At 38.6% G+C, this 23,460-nt stretch overlaps 1 protein-coding gene across 2 annotated transcripts in view; it reads right to left on the reverse strand.

Annotated features, from left to right (window-relative positions):
* tusc3 (tumor suppressor candidate 3) overlaps window positions 1-22,728 on the reverse strand; it is an 80,178-nt gene extending 57,450 nt beyond the window's left edge. Inside the window, exon 1 of one of the 2 annotated variants that reach the window (XM_040004664.1) lies at window positions 22,582-22,725. In XM_040004664.1, the coding sequence (XP_039860598.1) occupies window positions 22,582-22,686 (105 nt within the window). In that variant the 5' untranslated portion in view covers window positions 22,687-22,725. Of the gene's footprint in view, window positions 1-22,581 lie in introns of both variants that reach the window. The other variant, XM_040004665.1, reaches the window with a different exon arrangement.
* Between the last annotated feature and the right edge of the window lie 732 nt (window positions 22,729-23,460).

Here is a 23,460-nt window from a genome sequence, read left to right on the forward strand (position 1 = left end):
CTCTTCACACACTGAGGTTAATTATGGAGTTCCACAGGCTTCAGTGCTAGGACCAATTCTGTTTACATTATACATGCTTCCCTTAGGCAGTATCATTAGAAGACATAGCATACATTTTCACTGCTATGCAGATGACACCTAGCTCTATCTGTCCATGAAGCCAGATAACACACACCAATTAGTTAAACTGCAGGAATGTCTTAAAGACATAAAGACCTGGATGGCCGCTAACTTTCTGCTTCTTAATTCAGATAAAACTGAGGTTATTGTACTCGGCCCTGAAAAGCCTAGAAATATGGTATCTAACCAGATTCTTACTCTGGATGGCATTACCTTGGCCTCCAGTAACGCTGTGAGGAACCTTGGAGTCATTTTTGACCAGGACATGTCCTTCAATGCACATATTAAACAAATATGTAAGACTGCGTTCTTCCATTTGCGCAACATCTCTAAAATTAGAAATATCCTGTCTCAGAGTGACGCTGAAAAACTAGTTCATGCATTTATTACTTCCAGGCTGGACTACTGTAATTCATTATTATCAGGATGTCCAAAAAACTCACTGAAAAGCCTTCAGCTAATCCAAAATGCTGCAGCAAGAGTACTGACAGGGACTAGAAAGAGAGAGCATATTTCTCCTCTTTTGGCTTCCCTTCATTGGCTTCCTGTTAAATCCAGAATTGAATTCAAAATCCTGCTCCTCACATACAAGGTCTTAAATAATCAGGCCCCATCTTATCTTAATGACCTTGTAGTACCATATCACCCTATTAAAGCACTTCGCTCTCGCTCTGCAGGCCTACTTGTTGTTCCTAGAGTATTTAAAAGTAGAATGGGAGGGAGAGCCTTCAGTTTTCAGGCCCCTCTTCTGTGGAACCAGCTTCCAGTTTGGATTCGGGAGACAGACACTATCTCTACTTTTAAGATTAGGCTTAAAACTTTCCTTTTTGCTAAAGCATATAGTTAGGGCTGGACCAGGTGACCCTGAATCCTCCCTTAGTTATGCTGCAATAGACGTAGGCTGCCGGGGGATTCCCATGATGCGTTGAGTTTTTCCTTTCCAGTCACCTTTCTCACTCACTATGTGTTAATAGACCTCTCTGCATTGAATCATATCTGTTATTAACCTCTGTCTCTCTTCCACAGCATGTCTTTTATCCTGTCTTCCTTCTCTCACCCCAACCGGTCGCAGCAGATGGCCGCCCCTCCCTGAGCCTGGTTCTGCCGGAGGTTTCTTCCTGTTAAAAGGGAGTTTTTCCTTCCCACTGTTGCCAAAGTGCTTGCTCATAGGGGGTCATATGATTGTTGGGTTTTTCTCTGTATCTATGAAGCGCCTTGAGGCGACTTATGTTGTGATTTGGCGCTATATAAATAAAATTGAATTGAATTGAATGATAGGAATAGTAATTAGTTAGATTACTCGTTACTGAAAAAAGTAACGCCATTACTTGTAACGCTGTTATTCCCATCACTGTAGAGCACACAGATTATGCGCACAAGCATGGCTGAGCTCTGGCTGCTTTCTATAGTGATATATGCACCGCAGAGAAACAAAATGCCCACATGATCATATTTTAAAACTGACTATATGAATAAATCATGAATATTTAAAAATAATTATTCTGAAAGCCATTTATTTTGTTTCATCCCTTAATTAACAATTCAGTGCGTTCCAACAGCACAAGATCTATGGTTACAAGTAATTCAGTTCAGATACACTTCAGCACACTTCAATTAGGTGAGAAAGAAAAAAGTAAACACATTCTTTGTCCTGTCTAACAACAAAAAAATGAAGGTTTTTTTTTTTTTTTGGGGGGGGGGGGGGGGGGGGGTGTCTCAGTTTAAATTGATACACCTGTCTGAGATATACATCAATAGCTTTTAATAGTCTTAGTTAGGGCCAAGTGCACAACACACATATTTTTAAAAAGTGTGACTGGCCTATTTTGCTACCTCATTAGCCTTTAAAATCTATTCCTAGTATTAGTACAGACATACTCCTAATAAGCCTCATTCACATTTGTTATACATTCACGCCTTGGTAAGCAGTTTCACTCATTCTCACAGCTTTCAACAATAATTCTATGAAAAACCTCCAAAGAATATTGCAAGTACACCTAGATCAATTAGAAATTTGAACTTTCTTCAAATCTACTGTCTATGCTCTACAATTCAGTTTACTTACATTTTGTCTGGTCTGCGTACTTTCTTCTTCCATTCTTCTCAAGCAGTTTTTAAACTTCAACATGGATAATATCACTTAAATAACAATCATTTAAAATTACAATCAAATAACAGGCTACTGAAAGTCACTACATCTCTGCTCAAATGAATCCAAGAGAGACTGAATGTTACACAACAATTTGTTTTGTTCTCATGTATTACTACATTAAAACAAAATACACTGCAAAAGAAACTGTTGTGCATACTGTGGAAAAAAACAATACTAAAAAATATTTTCAACTAATAGTTTAACATAAATCAGGATTATATAAAGAATCTTCTAATATGATGGGTTACTCAGTGGATTTAGCATTGCTTTTATAAGCAAGATAAGAGTAAGCAAAGAGACAAGACTGAGCAACATAACCTGTGAGCAAACATCTTATCTAATGATGGCAACTTTTTTTTTTTTATGTTTAACCTTAGTTTAATGAAGCACATACACCAGAGTGGGGTGGCAAACAGGCTAAAGAGCCCATTTCAGAATGAGCCAGCATAAAGCCAATGCAGGGAAGCTGCTGTCCAGAACCTTTTAATTTTACTGCCTGGAAATAAAACCCATGCATTAAAAGCTTAAGCCCTTGTTCAATTGCTCAGAATGCAGAACTTAGAGCAACTGCAGTAATGTTATTTCTCATAGCCCAGCTGTCTTATAGCCAACTGCAAAGTGGTGTCAGTTGGGAAATGGTGAACTAGTGCTAAACAGATAACGGTCTAAGCTCATCAAGCGAGACTAATTGGCTGTTCAATAACAGTATGGATGATACGTGACCACGAGTTGCTCAGCTAAAATAAGGACTGCAATCATCGTAAATCAAGCTCCTTGTTAGACATGATCTGTCAGTCATAGTACAGTTTTTTTTTCTTTTTTTCCAGTCAAGAGTCTCTTTGTGAAAGTTTTACTGCATTTCAGCATAGGCTTCTGTTAACTTGTTGTTTTTGTCAACACAGGAATCAAAAACTATTAAAATAAATAAAAGCGTGACATGACTAGGGATGGGATTGGGAACCCAGTTCAATTCCTTGAAATTGTTAGTCTGCTTGCCTATCAGTTCTGCTGATCAGTTCTACTTGCACTTGCGCTGCAATCAGCTGATTTCAGTTTGTGTGCCAGAGGAGGAAAATAGTGACACAGTGTGCAGCGTGGATATAAATATTACTTGTATTTTTTTATTTATTTATTTTTTTGCACAAAAGTGCGATGGTAAAGTGCAAACTGCATCCAGGACAGAAACAACCTCATACTTTTAACAGAACGTCAGCTCTTTGCAAGCATCTGCACAGATAGCATGCTAATGCTAAGCTAGCCAAGAACTCAAAGTGATGTTACAGTTGAGTGAATGCTGACCCCAGCACAGTTCCCTGACCCAGAACAGGCAGGTTTCAGCCTCTGTTTCTACCTGTTCATGTTTCTAAAATATAATCACTTAAAATATAATCACTATGGCAATCGCTTTCAAATGTCTTTGTGCCGATTTTCAAAGCTGCCTTGTCCAGTCAGCTTTCTCTTCATACCCAAATATTAGGAATAAGATCATATGTGGGTCCTCATTAGGATAGGGATTTGTGTTGGTCTGTGGGATTTTATCCTATAGTTCTCTATTGTTAAATGGTAATTATGACAATGTGTTAGGTCATTTTACAGAGAAAGTAATGTAACAAGTAGTGTAACAAATTGCTTGCTCTGGGAGTAAGTAACTTATGTTACTGGTGACTCCCAAAGCTGAGCCAATAAGAAGTCAACGAGAACTGATAAGGATTCAAATAGATAAGTGATATTAGCACTGCAATCAATTCAATTCAATTTCAATTCAATTTTATTTATGTAGCACCAAATCACAACAAAAGTTGCCTCAAGGCGCTTTAAATGAATCAGAATCGCTAAATTCATATCAATTCCCATCCTTGGATGTGAGATCACGTATTTGTCACCAGCACTGTCCTGTGTTTTGATCATGTTGTTATTGTATTTAAATGATATACATTATGCATGATTCTTAGTTTTTATGTACCATGCATGTAATAGTTTTAGGTTTTTACTGCTCAAATAAGACAGTGGTGTTATTAGATTCATATGACTTAAATGAAGCAATGTGACTTCACTTTAGTTTTCCCAGATAATTGTCTTAAGTAAAAACTCTAAAATTGATGACACTTCATCCTGTCTAGAACTCCAATAGGGTCAAGAGCAAGAGTTTCCAAAATTAGTAAACTCATAGTAGTGAAAGGGAGAAATAGATAGAGGTCTGACAATAAAATACATTTGGCATTCAGCTTTAATCTAAACTGATTTGGTTCATTGTGTCACAGTTGGCTCGGTAATTATTTGGACAACACCCATGTCGTTTTGCCTGTAGATTTAAAATCCATCCAAAATCCATCCACAATGGATTTAAAATTAAACATTCAAGATGTTTCAAGAGCACTTTAATTAAAAGAGTTAAACAACCATACTGAATTAACTTTTTAAAATCATAATCATTTCTATATACTCATTTCACAGTTCCCCATTCTCATATCCTCAAAAGTTTAAATACTAAGTGTAAAAAAATGTTGCTTCCCTTTGTCAGCTCTTTAGTACAGCCACCTTCTCATGCTGCTTGTTTGTGGGTCTCTCTGACTTCAGTAACTGAAAAGCATGCTCTATTGGGTTGAGACCAGGTTACCAATTTGGGCACTGATGAATATCCAGTTTACTTGCTTGAGATATACTTTGGTTGCTTTGCAGCATGCTTTGGGTCATTACCCATTTTCAGTGTGAAGCTCAATCCAATTACTTTTGCAGTATTTCGCTGCATCTGCTTTTATATAACTATCATTAGCTTACAGCTTGAAGTGTTTAAGGTATGTGCTAACTAAAAATAAAGACAAGATGATAAACTTAAACTTTTTGCAGATTTGGAGTTTAAAAACTCAGCCGTCTGTTCTTTGCTCCCTAAAATATAACAGGACACAGGAGTAAATTCTCTACCATCTCACACTTCTTTTTAATCAGTTTTCTGTTTGACGTTTATTCAGCTGTGTGAAAACTATAACTTTAATCTCAGCCAAACTGATTAACTCAGGAACAGATAAAACACTGAAAAAATCCAAACAATAACATTAAGTTATCTAAGTGACTTATATATCATATTTAACCTGAGTAGCAAAAGACCGCGGGAGGTTTGAAAATATGGCGTTATTTTTGTACCACTATTCTGAGTGCATGTAAAAAAAAAATTGAGTGTACGTAAAAAAACATTTGCAGGTGCAAGTGTCGCATTTTGAGGAAAAATTTATTTTGAGCGAAGAAAAGCTAAATTTGACTGAACAAAATTCATTGCTGCGTGCAAAAAATGTATTTCAGTGTTTGCTATTATCCACACACACACACACACACACACACACACACACACACACACACACACACACAATAGCAGCCCCTCTCGCTCAGTTTTTGCATTTGCGCTTGCTCGCAATGTGTTGCTTGCGCTCTCAACATTTCTGCCCGTGCGCGCTCAACTCTTTCTGTACACCGTTATATTTGTGCCACAAAACCAGCCAATCACAGACTTGGATGCAAAAAAATCTGATTGGCTGTTTTGGTCTCCAATCAGATCGAAATGACGAAATGCAATATCCCAGAATCCATTTCGTCCAAAACAAACGAGGCAGTAGCGAAGGAACACAGAGTGGCGGAGTTTGAAATATTAGTCTTTCTGGGTCACAAAATAATTTTTTAAGATAATTTCATGCAAGAATGTTGCTGTGTAAACTTCAAATGTCTGCTCGATTTATCAAGCCATCACATATTTGCAAAAGTGCTCTAACGTTTTCGGAGATGCCTGTTACCCATCAGCTGACCGCATAGCTGGACTGGCCATTGGGCATACCGGGCATTTGCCCGGTGAGCCAATAATGATTTTTCATTTTTATGTTTGTTTGTTTGTTTTTGTAATGGTATAAACAATGAAAGGTGGTGGATTAGCCAATTGGTCATGATCAACTCCGGGTTGGACCAATTACAATATTGAGGGGAAAAGGAACGCGATTCGTCCCGTACTTCAGCTAGAATGAAAAAGACACAAAGCTGGAATTATTCTGTCTTTACGCTGTCAGCTGCCTCTTCTTCTCTCATGCTCATCCCCTTCCTCTCCTGTTGCTACTTCAATCATGAAACTGATCAATGATCAGCTGATCATCTCTCGTTTGTTTATCGCCCACTTTGCGCCAGAAAGAGGAAACCAGCAGATGTTGCGGTAAACAACAGCAGCACGTTTAAGCTTGATCAGCTGTTGGTAGAATTTATTTAATATTCATTTCTAGTATCAGCTGTTTGCTGGAGCCACAGCTGTAAAAGCTGCTGGTCATGATATCAGTTTGGATATGTGGTGAGAGGGAAACATGAAGGTGATACAAATCATACATATATACCAACAAGACTGTGTACATCACTGTCACAACAGCGTTTGTTTTAGTTCAAAGGCTTTATGGTTTTTCCTATAACACCTGGTGGTGTAGTCGGCCGATTTTTTTGTCAGTTCAGCCTTATATATTACGTTTAACCCGAGTGACCACCCGGTCAGCTGGAACACTAACATACATTTTTTGCACGCAGCAATGAATTCTGTTCACTCAAATTTAGCTTTTCTTCGCTCAATATAATTTTTTCCTCAAAATGCGACACTTGCACCTGCAAATTTTTTTTTACATGTGCTCAGAATAGTGGCACAAAAATAACGTCATATGAAAACGATGTGGGATGGGAGTGCGCTGTTCTCACCGGCTCTAGTGAGCCTTGACCTCCCGGTCAGCTATCAGGCTGGTGGGTAACAGACGTCTCCAAAAACGTTGGAGCACTTTTGCAAATATGTGATGCCTTGATAAATCGAGCAGATATTTGAAGTTTACACAGCTACAGTCTCACCTGAAAATATCTTAAAAGTTTATTTTGTGACCCAGAAAGAGTAATATTAAAACTAAGCAGCTGCCGCCATTGTTGGAAACTGGCTGGGTTGCGCTCTGAATTCTGGGATAGGTTGGGCCACGAAGGATACACCCGACCCATCCTTCAAATCTGGGGAAAAGGAGTACGTATTTGTTGGCCACATTTGGAGGAGTCTTCGAATTTGGACATTTGTTGCGTTGTTGTGATGTAATTGGCCTATAAATGTGGCCTCGAAGGATGCGGCCCCTGAATTTGGACATAGCTACAACACCAGAGACTGCTTCTACTTCTTCTCTGGTATTTAACGGCAGCTGGCATCCTTGTAGATGCATTGCTGCCATCCTCTGTTTCAGTCCATTATTACACTCTTAAATCCTACTACTTATTCCTGCGTCTTTCAGGATCTTCAAACGATGCGTCGACTATTAAATTAGTCATCGACGATTTTGATAGTTGACTTAATCGTGACTAGTCAACTAATCGTGGCAGCCCTAGTGGGATTGTAGCCTGAGGTTTATATTGTTAAATGGTAATTATGAGACTATACTTATGGGGTCACTTTATGCAGAAACGTGAAAGAAAAGTTATTTAACAAATTATTTTCTCCTGGGGGTAATTAAGTAACATACTGCATTACTTTTAAGAAAAGACTTCTCTGCAATATGTGTAATAATTAGTTTTTTGTGTAATAACCTCATCACTGAACACAAGAGGGGAAATATCTCCAACATGTTTAAACACCTGACCACACAGCATGCAATTAATCTGAATGTCACTACCATTGCTACTTAACATTAACATCTTTGAGTCAAACTATGGTCAAACTATGGACCACTGCAGCAGTTTGCTGGTGACCAAAGTGATCGCAAGGACGGTTATGCTTTCAGCGCAGCAATGGATACCATTTTGTAAAAATTTCATGTAGCAACAAGCAAGCAACCTCCTACCAACAAATTGGGGGAATATGACCTGCAGTTACCAGGGGGTTGCTGATCAGTCTCTAGGCCTGTGTGACTGGGGCTTAGCAGTCAATTTTACAGCAACTGCCAATAACCAGTCACAACTGGTTGGGGAATACTCATGAAGTATCCTTGGGCAAGATACTGAATCCCAAGCTGCTCTCTGATGCGTGCATTGAAGTATGAAAGTGTGTGCCTGTTAGATACAGTGGGGCAAAAAAGTATTTAGTCAACCACCGATTGTGCAAGTTCCCCCACTTAAAATGATGACAGAGGTCAGTAATTTGCACCAGAGGTACACTTCAACTGTGAGAGACAGAATGTGAAAAAAAAAAAAATCCATGAATCCACATGGTAGGATTTGTAAAGAATTTATTCGTAAATTAGGGTGGAAAATAAGTATTTGGTCACCTCAAACAAGGAAAATCTCTGGCTCTCACCGACCTGTAACGTCTTCTGTAAGAAGCTTTTCTGTCCCCCACTCGTTACCTGTATGAATGGCACCTGTTTGAACTCATCATCTGTATAAAAGACACCTGTCCACAGCCTCAAACAGTCAGACTCCAAACTCCGCCATGGCCAAGACCAAAGAGCTTTCGAAGGACACCAGGAAAAGTATTGTAGACCTGCACCAGACTGGGAAGAGTGAATCTACACTAGGCAAGCAGCTTGGTGTGAAAAAAAATCAACTGTGGGAGCAATCATCAGAAAATGGAAGACATACAAGACCACTGGTAATCTCCCTCGATCTGGGGCTCCACGCAAGATCTCATCCCGTGGGGTCAAAATGATCATGAGAACGGTGAGCAAAGATCCCAGAACCACACGGGGGGACCTGGTGAATGACCTGCAGAGAGCTGGGACCAAAGTAACAAAGGTCACCATCAGTAACACACTACAACGGCAGGGAATCAAATCCCGCAGTGCCAGACGTGTTCCGCTGCTGAAGCCAGTGCATGTCCAGGCCCGTCTGAAGTTTGCCAGAGAGCACATGGATGATACAGCAGAGGATTGGGAGAATGTCATGTGGTCAGATGAAACCAAAGTAGAACTTTTTGGTATAAACTCAACTCGTCGTGTTTGGAGGGAGAAGAATACTGAGTTGCATCCCAAGAACACCATACCTACTGTGAAGCATGGGGGTGGAAACATCATGCTATGGGGCTGTTTTTCTGCCAAGGGGACAGGACGACTGATCCGTGTTAAGGACAGAATGAATGAGGCCATGTATCGTGAGATTTTGAGCCAAAACCTCCTTCCATCAGTGAGAACTTTGAAGATGAAACGAGGCTGGGTCTTCCAACATGACAATGATCCAAAACACACCGCCCAGGCAACAAAGGAGTGGCTCCGTAAGAAGCATTTGAAAGTCCTGGAGTGGCCTAGCCAGTCTCCAGACCTCAACCCCATAGAAAATCTGTGGCGGGAGTTGAAAGTCCGTGTTGCTCGACGACAGCCCCAAAACATCACTGCTCTCGAGAAGATCTGCATGGAGGAATGGGCCAAAATACCAGCTACTGTGTGTGCAAACCTGGTAAAGACCTATAGTAAACGTTTGACCTCTGTTATTGCCAACAAAGGTTATGTTACAAAGTATTGAGTTGTATTTTTGTTATTGACCAAATACTTATTTTCCACCCTGATTTACGAATAAATTCTTTACAAATCCTACCATGTGGATTCATGGATTTTTTTTTCACATTCTGTCTCTCACAGTTGAAGTGTACCTCTGGTGCAAATTACTGACCTCTGTCATCATTTTAAGTGGGGGAACTTGCACAATCGGTGGCTGACTAAATACTTTTTTGCCCCACTGTAGAAAGCACTTGTGAAGTACTAGAAAAAAAATATATAATGCATTTACCAATTTTTTTAGAAAGCGGTGGTTGAAGGGAGTCGCCAATTGATCTCTAGGACTGCGGAGTCTTAGACAGAGTTGAAATTTTTAGTAAATATATTTAGCTGGAGAAAGATGAGCAGATTCTAACATTAGTCTCACAGTACTTTTAGGTGTTTTTTTCTGCTATTATAATCACGAAAATCAAACCCCAAACATAATCATCAACACAGCTTCTTCCAGCTGCATGACAGGCCTCCAAGACTATTTGACTGAGCAAATGAGAAGTAGCCAGAAACATGACAGCAATTACCTGACATCCTCTGGACAAATACATTCTTTCAAAAAGCAATGTTAACATAATTTAATAACGCATTACCTGTTCAATTTCTTGGTATAGCCTTCCCTAACATGGACTAACACTAAATATTGTGCCCAGGTCAAAAAAAAAAAAAAAAAAAAAATCTGTCTCTCCTAGCTACTATCTGCCCTAACACATCTGTACTTACCCGCTTATGACAAGTGTTTTTAATATGGCAGACTTATGACAATCTCTTTTTCATGCAGAGGAACACAAAAGAACACACACAGTTTTAGCCCCATTTTAACACTAGCTTTCATCCATTGAAGCAGAAAGAAAAATAAGAAAGAATAACAATTTATCTGTGAAATTTAACATTAATAAATACATACATGTATACATCTAAAGGCATTCAGTATAACAATCCAGTACATAATGAAATGTACAAATGTATATATGTTAGTCCATATAATATGGACTTGAATATGTTTCTGTGTGAGTGCGTATGTGGCCTGTGAACACATCAGTGTCACACAGGTCTGTCTGGGAGGATAACACCGTGACGTCTTATCAGCCCCAAGCCAGACAGACACACAAACACGCTCTGAGACAAACATACACACATAATACACAGTAGAATAATATGGCACCTCATGTCAGCTATGTAGCAAGCCCTGTCACTGTGGTGGTGGGATGATGCAGTGGTGGGGTGTGCAGAAAGGGAACAGAAGCAGGGAGACAGAAGTTTAGGAATAAAGTTGCTTTTTTTTTTTGTTTGTTTTTCTTTTGGGGGGGGGGGGGTCTAAAGGAAGATGGAATGAGAAGAGAGTTGACAGGAAAAAATAAAATATAAAGATATAAAGCAATATGGCAACAATGCATTTTCCATAATGAGTAATGAAGAATTGTAGGGATCAGGGTTCAAAAGTGACAGCCAAGCACCAAATGCAGGTAGATTTTCTGTTTAGTAAGTGAATCTCTAAGGTTATGTTTATACCAAAATAGTAATTTAATTAAACAAAAACATGCCTTCTACCACGTTTTTGTGTAATTTATGGGCACACTGCAATGTCTTTGTTACAGTTTAACAAACAAAGAAATTCTGCATCATGAGGTTGCTTTGAGTCTATAAAAACACAGGAGGCAGTAGAAGTGTTTTAAAGGCTTTGCAGCTGTCGAAATGGACTAAGTCTAAAGTTCGGTCTTACTTTGGATTTTAAGAGTGCCAAGAAACTTCAGAGAAAATGGTCACCCTGTGTACAGACACATACAAAATCTCTTCATAACCTCCACATTATAGTGAATGCAGGCTAAATTAACTTTTAGTTCAGTGTATGATGTAGACACTTTCATAGCAGGACAGAAATATCGTAGCTTCTCTAACTTGTGAAAAGCTTGTCAATAATGTAAGAGTTCAGTGTTACTTTTCTCATTGTGTGTCTGCAGACTATGTTCACTGACTGCAAATGGTCACAGGCTGCAGAGTCACCCAAACAAATACGGGGTTCCTTAATAGCCGGTAAGACTCAAGTCGGTTAAAAAAAAAAAAAAAAAAAAACCCAGCTTCAACAGAAAAAGTAGACTCAAATAATGACTGTTAATATTTGTCAGTTTTTGCGTTCATTGTATCATCGTCATCTTGTGACTCCATATTGTAAAGTGGGCCTAGGTCATCTCATTTGCTTAAATGCAACCTATAGAACGGGAAAGGAATGTCTTTTAGTTAATGTTTTTTAAATGTTTTTATGTGTCAAAAGACGACCCAAACTTTTGGTTTCCTACAAAAGCAGCACTTTTGCACATTTTATATGCAGCATGAAGAATTAATTATAAATCATTGTGTGCATCAGTACTTCTTGAACATTTTCCACATATTTTAGTTGTGCAATGATTATGATAACTGTGATCATTTTGGTCACAATAATCATCAAATAAAATTTTCATACCATTTCATCTCTAACAACATAATTATGAAAATGTTACATGGCAGGGCAGAAAAGGGTGATTACTGGAAAAAAAACATGAGACATGACAAGGGAGCAGAAAGAGGGTGGATAATGGGAGGAAGGGTGGAAAATCTTTTTCCCACTCAGAAATTAGATACACATGCTGGAAATTCAAGGGGGGGGGGGAAACAGAGATAGAAAGGGAGAAATAACAGGGGTGGAAAATGACGTAGCAGCATGGGCCATCAGTCACTCCGAAAGCAGGCCTGACACTAGTGCATCAATAATTCAGATAACTATGGCTAATGAGCAAGATCCAAACAAAATAACCCTTGAATTAACTGGAAGTACAATGAAACATTTCTATGTGCAAAATGTGGCACCATTATGCCTTTTTGGGTTTGGGTTTTATTGGCAACAGAAGAAAAACTGGCAATTGGATACAATATTTATTTCTCTTGACCTGTAAAACATAAAAATGCATTTATTTTCACAAGAAAGAAATGACAGAGAGGACCAACTAAAAATGAGCATTCTGAGTATGCATATCTGAACAGAATAGTAAAGAAGGACAAAGTGGAGGAATGGACCATTTTATAGCCAATGTAAAAGAAAATTAATTAATGAAAAAAAGAGTGGTCCAATATTTATTAGTATTCCATATTTTTTCCAGTTCAAACATTTTAATTGTACAGGGTGACAATGGTGTGCTTGGTTTCAACGTGACTTTATTCTTTCATGACTTATTTACAAGTTTCTCGTTGTTTAGCCATTGACATGTCGAAGAGGTTAACACGTGAGGAGCGGATCGAAATTGTGTTGATATCTGGTGAACGCAGTAACCGGGTCATTGCAGCAGATTTCAATGCATGACACCCTACGAGACCACCCATCTCCTATGTTACAGTCAGCAAACTGCTTGCTAAGTTTCGTGAAACTGGTTCAGTGTTGGATTTGCCAAAATGTGGACGCAAGAAAACTGTCACTAATGAAGAAACATCAGTTTCTGTCCTAGCTTCATTCAGCAAGAGCCCACAGCGTAGCACTCGCCTCATGTCACTGGAGAGTGGCATTAATCGAACATCCCTTCGGCGGATATAAGATACTCACAAATGGCACCCTTACAAACTCCAGCTACTGCAGCATCTCAACGAGGATGACCCAGATCGGCCACAGAATTTTCAGAAGGGGCAAAACAAAAATTGGAACAGGACCCTCAGTTCACGCAGAAGATTTTGTTCAGTGATGAGGCAAACTTTTATGTGAATGGTGAAGTTAACAAACAAAACCACTGCTATTGGTCTGACACTAACCCACATTGGATGGATCCCTCCAAGACTGTTGGAGCAACAAAAGTGATGGTTTGGTGTGGTATATGGGGTACAACGATACTGGGTCCATTCTTCATCAATGGAAACCTCAAGGCCATTGGATATTTAAAATTGCTACATGATGATGCGTTTCCCTCTTTATGCACTTAAGCTGGCACGTTCCCTGAGTTTTTCCAGCAAGATGGTGCACCACCACATTATGGGTGCCAGGTCCGAGCATTCCTAGATTAACTGTTTCCTGGAAGGTGGATTGGTCGTCGTGGGCCAGTTGAATGGCCCCCAAGGTCTCCCGATCTGACCCCCTTAGACTTTTATCTTTGGGGTCATCTGAAGGCAATTGTCTATGGTGTGAAGATATGAGATGTGCAGCACCTGAAACTATGGATACTGGATGCCTGTGCTGGCATTTCTCCAACACAATGGGCAGCACATTGAACACATTTTATGAGTGGTCAGAAACTTGTAAATAACTCGTGAAAGAATAAAGTCACGTTGAAACCAAGCACACCATTGCTTTTCTTGTGACATTACCAATATGTTTGATGTGTCACATGGCCCTCTTCCTAATGAAAAAACAAAAGTTGTATCCAAGATGGCCGACTTCTAAATTGCCACCATGGTCACCACCCATCTTGAGGAGTTTGCCCCCTCACATATACTAATGTGCCACAAACAGGACTTTAATATCACCAACCATTCCCATGTTATTACGGTGTATCCATATAAATGGCCCACCCTGTAATATGGATTGCATTATAGATCATGGGGTTGTATGGAACACAGATTTTATCTATAACAAGATTTATGTCTCCAAGTAGGGGACATGATTGCTATAGCAATGCACGCCTTATCTCTTACCATCCAGGAAGTTCTCATCTATCCAATGAAAACCAAAGCAAGAAACAGTGGACCCGTAATAAATACAAAATGAAATTAAGTAATGCCAGCCCTCCCTCATTCTCTTGCAGAATTGGTCCTTCCTAATTCTATGGGGTTTATAATTCCATATAAAATGGAGAATCACTGAGTCACCCAGTCTTATAAAATAGTTTTTAGTAAGATAGATGAGGAAGTTCTGACAGAAATAAAGCAACTGTGACAGAAGCATCATCTTTACAGCATACATTCCTCCCAGTAATGAAATTGTTTGTGTCTTCCAGAATTTAATCTTCTTTTATTTATTAATTTATTTTTCACTTAAAAGACTAAAATTAGACTCAAACACAAAGCTGCACTTCTTAACAATCACAATTCCGTGACATGTAGTGTTATTTTTAACAGAAATTGCTTAAGCCCTTTTTGGACAGTCTTTAGTCTGTTTTTCTCTAATTAATCCAGCAATGTGCCAAATAAATAATGTTTCCAGCTAAACTGGGTTAATCAGAGACTAATGCATGATGTCAAAAGCTACTGCAGCCTTTTCAAAAATAAAACCCTATTGACTAGATTCTTAAGTGTTTCATGTAAATTTTAATATTTAATATTTTAATATTTTAAGATGGTAATGGATGCAAATTCAAGAACATAAATCAGCACAGTGCATTAAACATCAAAATATAACATGATACAACAAAAAGAACCACACATTTTCTCAGTATCTGCTGGTTCTTAAAAATCAATCAGCAAAATTTGTAACTTGTAAGCTAGCATTTCCCATGAACAAGTCAGACAGAAAACCAAGAGTCAATACTGCTTACACAGCTTTATAAGTCCCAGTCTAAACTGTGGAAGTGGCTTGGGTTATGCCCTGAAGGGCCTACCCAGTAGTTTATTGGGCCTCTGTGTGCAGAGGTAGCAGTCTCTTATTATTCCCATCCACTTATTAGACTGGTCCCTGGGTGTGGTAGCAAGCCCACTACTTTGCAATCTCTATCTCTCTGAAGATATATAATTCTCTTGATATATAATTTCTTCTTGCCTGCTGCCCTGAACTTTTTTCTCTTTACCTCCCCTGATTCCACATACCTAGGTATAGGAAGTGCTTACACCGGTTCTTTCTTTGTGCTGCGGTCAGCCTTGAGACAAAAACACAACCAGCTCTAATATCTAGCAGAGCCGGTGTGATGAACGAGGGCTTACTGAAGGGATATAAATATTCTTTCTCTCTCAATGACCATTTCTTCCTCTAGCTTAGTCACAAAAAGTAGGAATTAAAAACAAGGCAGGCTTCAGCACTGTTGCCATAAGTTATTTGTTTATTTATTTTAATTTGTTTTTTTTTTGTTATCATCAGTCTTGATAAGGAATTTCAATCTCATTTCACATTTTACATTGTGGGAAACATAACTTAGAAACTTATGAAAATACAGTCTAAAGTCACACAATCTTTGCCGTCTTTTACATTTTCCAACCTTCCAGTAAGCCAGATGGTTTGCCGGGACTATTCTAGCCCCTGAGCTTTATGTTTGACACCCCCGGTCTAAATACTTCTCCTTTTACCACTAAAGAATAATTTATCAGAGTTACTACAGACATTTTTAATGCTTTACCTTACACTTTTCCAACACTCATCAGATATTGTCTATGTTGCAATTATTTGTAACATTCAGAAAACAATGATCCATCATTCATTCCCACTTCGCACAGAAGCAGCTGTGTGGAGGTGATAAATAAGCCAGACATTGAACTTCTCTTTCTAGCACTCTCTCACTGTCCTTTATTTTCATCACTTGCTCAAAAATTTTGTGGCACTTTTCATGTGTCACTCCCAGTGCAAAGCTATTGATCTGACTCTGAAGGGATTATCGGACAGCGTGTGCTGTTTTTAAAGGATATTGCATACACCCCATGATAGCTGTCTTTTAACTCTGCAAACCAGTGTGACTGTTTAGATCAACTATAAATACAATTTTGTTGTGCTCTGCCAGCACACCTTAAGAATTGGTTTTGAGGAATCAAATCCCAGCCTGATTGTCCACGCAGTATACATGCCAACAATAAATGTGCTAGAACAATGTTCAGTTTGTGCAAAATGTACAGTAGGTCACAAAGTTTTTATAGTAGCTACAGATTTTACCTATTTTTCTGCTTTTTGTTATTTGTCCACTCATAGTGACAAAGGAGATTTACTTCATTCTGTACGGAGGATGCAAACATGTTTCCAAATAGAGGTTCCAATATACTTTTCAAGAATCTCCTAAGCCTTCTGACACACAGGCCAAGAAACTGGGCAATGACCTCCTGGCAATCTGGTTGCTAGGATAAAAGTGAATTTCCTGACCTGTTGGCAAAGGACTGCACCATAAACCTCCTCTTGATTGCTTTGGTTGCTAGCAAATTGCTGCTCTAATCCATAGCTTGCATAGTCAGACTTCTCTACAAACACCACTGGCCAAGTGATAATAAAACTTGAAGTGTAACAGAGATTTTTCTCCTTCAAAGTAAAAGCTGCACCTTATCATGCCAACCAACACATCTACATGGTCAAATGACCAAAAGGCCACTCTCCAATTCCAGTTTGCAAACCATCCTAACTTGCCTGAACTTCCTCCCTTAAATAGAATGTTCAATTACCATTATTTAAGAATCAATAAGAGATCCCTTGTATGCAGACTGGACAAAATCTCAAAAATGTATTTTAATAAATATGAGCTAACATTTTTTTGGTAATGTGGGATGATGGGTGGTGGGTTATATAACCAGAGCTTAACTAAGTATTTTCACGCAACTACTGGAAGAAGGAAGGCCTGCTAAGGACGTGGTCACTGTTTTTTAGAAGGCAGCTCATAAAAGAGACTGGAAATACCCTTCCGAATATCATCAGGGATGGACTGTAAAGTGCTGCGTGGACAGTACCAAAAACCTGACGACATAAAGAGGTGGAGGGGAGCTCCCCCAGACCGGGCAGATCTGAGGGTTTCACTGTGCCATTATGTTATTGTCAGTGCGTATTATGTTTGTTTGTTAGGGGGTTTTTTTGTTTGTTTTTTTCATGTGGATGACTGTCATAATTACAAAACTTTCAATAAAAAAAAAAAAATAATAATAATAATAAATATGAGCTAAAGCTAGGGCTGTTCGATATAACAATATATATCGGATGACGATATAAAAACGTCTATCGCTTCATTTTACGCTATCGTTTGTTTCGTGGTGTCGCAAAATAAACTGTTTACGGCAATATTTTTTCATCGTTCTGATGGTCAATGTAGTGGCTATATTCATTTCTTAAAGTTCTCTCTTTCTCTTATATTTAATATAACCACACTACGGACGGACAAGCGCCTGTTTTTATGCGTTGTGGTTAGCAACAACGACGGTAACAGCATCGCGTGTCCACTTGTTTATGTTCCACATAAACCTTTCACAATAAAGCTCAATATCCTGTTGAGACTTTTCAAAATAAACTGAATCACGTGAAAGAGCAGATTATTTACGGATGAGAAGTAAAAAAAGAGCTGCCAGGTGCTAAAAAATAAACCTTAAACTCAAACGTTAGAACAGGCCTACCCCCGTAGCACGCTGTGTAATAAATACTCACAAAGAAAACAGCGGCCATTACAACTTATGTCTAAAAATGTATAGTTTCACGCATCTGTTAAAACACTCGACTCCAGCTACATGACGCGCAGCTGGAAACACTTCCCGCAAGTCGAGCTGCCCGAGATTCACAGAATTTATAGAAAATGTTACATTTTTGTGATTTATATCATTATCGGACGATAGAATTCTTATATCGGGATATGAGATTTTGGTCATATCGCACAGCCCTAGCTAAAGCTATGATCTAGTTCCAGTTAAGTGACTAAAGCCAAAAAACAAACAAATATGCAAACCTATGTGTACTTCTTTAACAAAAGAACATTTTAATATTTAACAGCTTTACCTTTAACATTCAGATCATGTTATCCTTCACTACAGTTTAGAGTTAAATCATACATTGGCCAGAGCCAGAGGAAAGGGCAGTGAGGGAGAGCAGAAATTGGTGAGAGGAATACAAAGTGCTGCTTCACCATTTTGTCCATTTCCAGCTAAATAAGATCTTCCTCCGCCTCCTCCACCTCTCCTGCTATGGCCTCTGGCAGGCAACTGGGAAAATACATTTCTCACATTATAACCCCTCAATATTTCTCCTGTGGCTCATCGAAAGTATGGCTGTCTCTCACTCTGTGTGTGTGTGTGTGTGCTGTGTGTTTTGTTTGTGTGTGTGCGTGTGTGTAAGTGTGACTACCTCCTCTCTTCTATTTGGTACTTTATAAAGGATGGTCCAAAGTTAAATGTTGGCAAACAAAATACTTTAACTCCAAAGTTTTAAAGAGAGGCGGTTCAATGTCAGAGAAGCAAACTAATAATAGCTGGATAAATTTAAGCCGGGTAAGTAATTGAGAAATGCTTTTTCTGCCACTCATTAGGTAATGCAGAGGTGTCCTTGAGCCGGTCAGTGTCTAACAGACTGTGACTATAACAGGCAACTCCCCTGTGCATTTTTGTGAAAGTGATGCAAAGCATTGCTGCAAATAAGCACTGATGCACTTACTACCCTTGCATGAATAATGTTACAAATAAGAATTTTATAATAATCTATTTTTTAAATCTATTCATTGTCATTGCCACTTAACAAGACATTACAAATTTGGTTTAAACCAGCCACAGTTTCCCACAAACTACACAAAACGGATTATTTATATAGTAACACATTTTCATTTTTTCATTTTCATAAAGATACACAAGCCTGAAGTTGTTACTTTATAATTATTGAAAGTCTCCTAGACGCAATATGGCACATTAATTACAGATACACCTCCCAAGCCATTAGAAGTAGTGACAGAAAGGGTTTACAGCAAGCTGCAAGGCAAACTTGCTATTTTCAATTATTCATTCATTTGCTCACTCATTCAAGTACTTTTTCATCAGTGGCTAATCAGTCATTTATTCATCATTTCTTACACTCAGTCAGTTCTTTGTTCATTCATTAGTTGACACATTCAATTCATTCATTCAGATGTTCATTCACCTGTCATGTATTTGTCCATGCATTCTTTCTTGTACTCATTCCACAATTAGTCCACTCAATTAATTTTCTATTCATTTTCAAAGTCAGCTCAGAAGAAAGGTGTTGATGAGGTGGTCCAACAGGAAAGGCACAACAGCATTCTGACTTGATCCAAGTCCCGTGGTCTATAAAAATATATAACTGCTCAACATACTATAGTCAGCAGGGTTCATCAGACTTTAGGTAAATAACTTCACCACATATAGCTAAATGAAATGAAAGGGAAGAAAATGATTTTGTGATTTTAATAATGGAAACCATTACAGGATAGAATCACAACACAAGTTACAATCAACTCTGCAGATAAACCAACAAAAACCTACTATTGAACTGAAGTTACCCACATACAAATCCACTGATCATGACTATGTAGACAAATAAAATTCCTACAATGGCAAAGGACTATAAAATCCAATCTGGTCTAGAACATCTAGATATCCCAGAGAGCTAATATATCATTTTTATACTTTTGTGGCTATGCTTATTAAATTTGAACCTGCTTATTTAATGCTTAATTCTGTATTCTGTGTTGTCAGGCAAGCATCTAGTCACAGGCAAGCATCTAATATGCCCTTTTTATTTATGTTTTAAAAAGTACAATACAAAAAAGTTTGCATCTTTTTTTTTTTATTTTAAAATAGGTCAAAATTTAAAACAAAAAACCTTGCACTTTTGCATTTTCAGTGCCAGTGGCACTATCACTGATTCTAATTGTTGGGTAAAAACTTTAGGAGTGCTAGTTTAAAGATGAATGTACTGCAAACAGTTCAAAAGCAGAATTAATGTAATTTTAAACATGGCTTGGTCTAAATTTACAGAATGTTAAGGTTTTAAAAATAAAGTGTTCCTGTTTCAACTCCCTAGTTGATGCTGGGAGCATCAGGCTTTTACTGTGTTTGTGTAGATTGTAGATTGGTAGCACAAAATGTCTGGCTACATATATTTAAAAATATGTTGTACTATCAATAAATAAAATAGGAAAACATATGATGGAAAAAAGAGCCTGATACATGCTGTGCTTCGTAGCTCTTTTCTACACAGTCCGATACTCTTAGCTCCAGTGCTGACGAGTTTACCTAAAACTACTTCTAAATCTGACTATATGCGGACTCCACTTCCTGCATCACCACCCAATATGATAACCATTTTGGCTGACAGTGCAGTCAAGAGCCATTTACAAAAGGTGCTCAAGATTTTATGACCAAACAAGCATGAGGTTCTACACTTTTATTTCTTTAGATTTTTGCATCACAGATAATATCTACATTTGATGCCAGCAAAAGCAATAAAAACTACATGTTCAAGCAAAAACTACTAAAGCCTGTTGGTAAAATTTTAAGTCTTGACACATATGCCATTAAGGAGGTTGGAAACATAAGACTTTGTCATTAAACATGTTCATTAAACAGTTCTCAGATTTAACTTGATAGCTCAGGGTTTCTTAGTTTTTGACTGGTCAGTTAGCCTAATTCTTTTTTCACATTTAGTTGATTTAGAAATTAGTCACTAGGAATATCCCTAGAAGAAAGGCAAGATTAAGTGCTTGAATCAAAAGAAATCTCTTGTGCAATAAGGTTAGACACTCACAATTTGATCTGCATGGAGGAAACAGTGTTGAAAGGGTGGTTCAGCTAGCTGTCATGCTCCTTGTTTCTTATGAAAACCCCCAAAAATATCAGCCCACTGAAGGATAATTGCATAATTGCATTGCATAATTATGATTAAGGAACTGACCTCCCTGCCCATTGTTCCTTTAGTGGGCTGGTTCCAGTCATTATGTAAATGTACTATTTATAAGATATGGGGAAACCTGCAGTCAGCTGAGACTGAAGAAGTCACTTGGATGAGTGACGAAACGTTTCTCCCACAAAACGCTACGTCCATATTTAGTCAAAAGACTATGACTAGAACTAAATGGCCTTTATTTGTATAGCGCTTTTACTAGTCCCCCCTAGGGACTCCAAAGCGCTTTACACACCCAGTCATCCACCCATTCACACACACATACTCACACACTGGTGGAGGCAAGCTACAGTTGTAGCCACAGACTGTAGACTGTAGCCACAGACTGACAGAAGCGAGGCTGCCATATTCCGCCATCGGCCCTTCTGGCCAACACCAGTAGGCGGTAGGTGAAGTGTCTTGCCCAAGGACACAACAACAGAGCCGAGCCAGGGCTTGAACCGGCAACCTTCCGGTTACAAGGCAAACTCCCAACTCTTGAGCCACGATCGCCCCTAAATCAAGAACAAATAATAAAACAATACCAACGCTGCACATCATCCCAAAATTGCTGAAATATGTGTCATATGCCTGTTGTTGATATAATTAGGAGGCTTATATTGTAACTCAGAACATGTATTACTTACTTTAATGAATCAAATACAAAGCTGGTGAACAGACCTTATTCATATTGTAAATACATTACAATGACTTTCCCCTCACTATCCTTTTGGATTAAACTGTTCCACTATAACTTCAATAAAACCACACCACCCTCTTTTACTAATCCGGCAACCGGCGCATCACAGAAACCTCAGCACGCTGCTATCAGTTGTGGGTATTCTGGCATCCTCACCAGCATTATTAAACTACTGATAAGTAAACCGTAACACTTCCTATTCTGACAGATTTCAAAATAAAGTCATTACTCGCCACACTGCACCAGTGTTTGAGTGAGCAGTGCCAAAAAGCACCAATAGAAACTCTTTCCAAACAAAACACACTTTGCATGCAGCAGCTGTTGACAGCCCGCATTAGCTTGCTCTGCTTATTCGTGCGTGTCCTTTTGTCATCGTCAGAAACACAGGAGGGCGTAGTGACACAGAAAACGTGACAAGCACACCTTTTTATAAGACTTTTCTTTAAAACACATATTGGCACCAATGGAATTTATTGCAACTAAGAAACGGCATGTCAAGAGCCTCTCTCTGAGTTACTTCCTGGGAATTCTGACTAACCCAGACTAGCTTAAAAAACACCGGTAGGTTAAACCTGCACATCCCTTTCAGTGAGTAGCGTGGCCATTTTACATGAAAAACACATTTTTACGGTTGAAACATTACCTCTTTCTTCTTCTGTCCTCCCCCCGGTGGCAGACATACCATTAGGCAGAAAAAAACAGCCAAGACCTGCAGGTTAACAATGGATTTAGCACAAACAGACGCCATGACGGAAGGATGCTATGAATGCGAGACACGTCTCGACCAAGCGATTGGATCCTACGTTATCCAATCAGCGGAAAAGGATTTGAATATGGAGACCTCTGGGGTTTGTAGTTTTAACGTTCACAGTACTGTCCTGCTAATACGTTTCTAATCCATGCGTTGGAGGAGGCGTAGCCAAAAAACTGTATCATTTCCATGATTTAGGTTTGCCTCTCATTTATAATCTATGACCCTGACCTAAGTAGTTAATGAAAAAAGCCAGCCTGTAGTCACATCATGATTCTGTAGAATTATGATTTCAGGGCAACCAAGTGAAGCTAAAAATATACATATATGAAATAAGTACTTATTTGAATACATCAAAAAATAGGATTGTGAGAAGCCTGGCAGTGCTGGTGTTAACAAAACTGATCTTGCAATAAATATTGCCTTTGTGAAAACCTTCAACTTTTAAAGCAACATGCATTTTATATTATAATTTACTTGTTTATTCAATCTGTGGTCTTAAGTCACAGTCCGTTGGCAGTCTGTGGGCAGCTTCAGACCGCCCATCTACACAGAGAGAGAGAGTCTGTTTTCTAATGTGGAAGTATCAATAAATGTGGTACAACCGGTTTGTGGGTTTCCTTGTGCTGTTTTTGATCTGTCAGACAACTACAGAGAAGAGCAAAGTTAAAACATATAAGGAGCTGAGGTTAAACCAAGTGTTAAAAGCAATTAAATGTGTCCATAGCAGCCACTGCCTACTTTTCATAATGTAATTTTTGATCTTTGATT

Source organism: Simochromis diagramma, unplaced genomic scaffold (genome assembly GCF_900408965.1).
Source record: "Simochromis diagramma unplaced genomic scaffold, fSimDia1.1 OVJJ01000487.1, whole genome shotgun sequence".
Lineage (NCBI taxonomy): Eukaryota > Metazoa > Chordata > Actinopteri > Cichliformes > Cichlidae > Simochromis > Simochromis diagramma.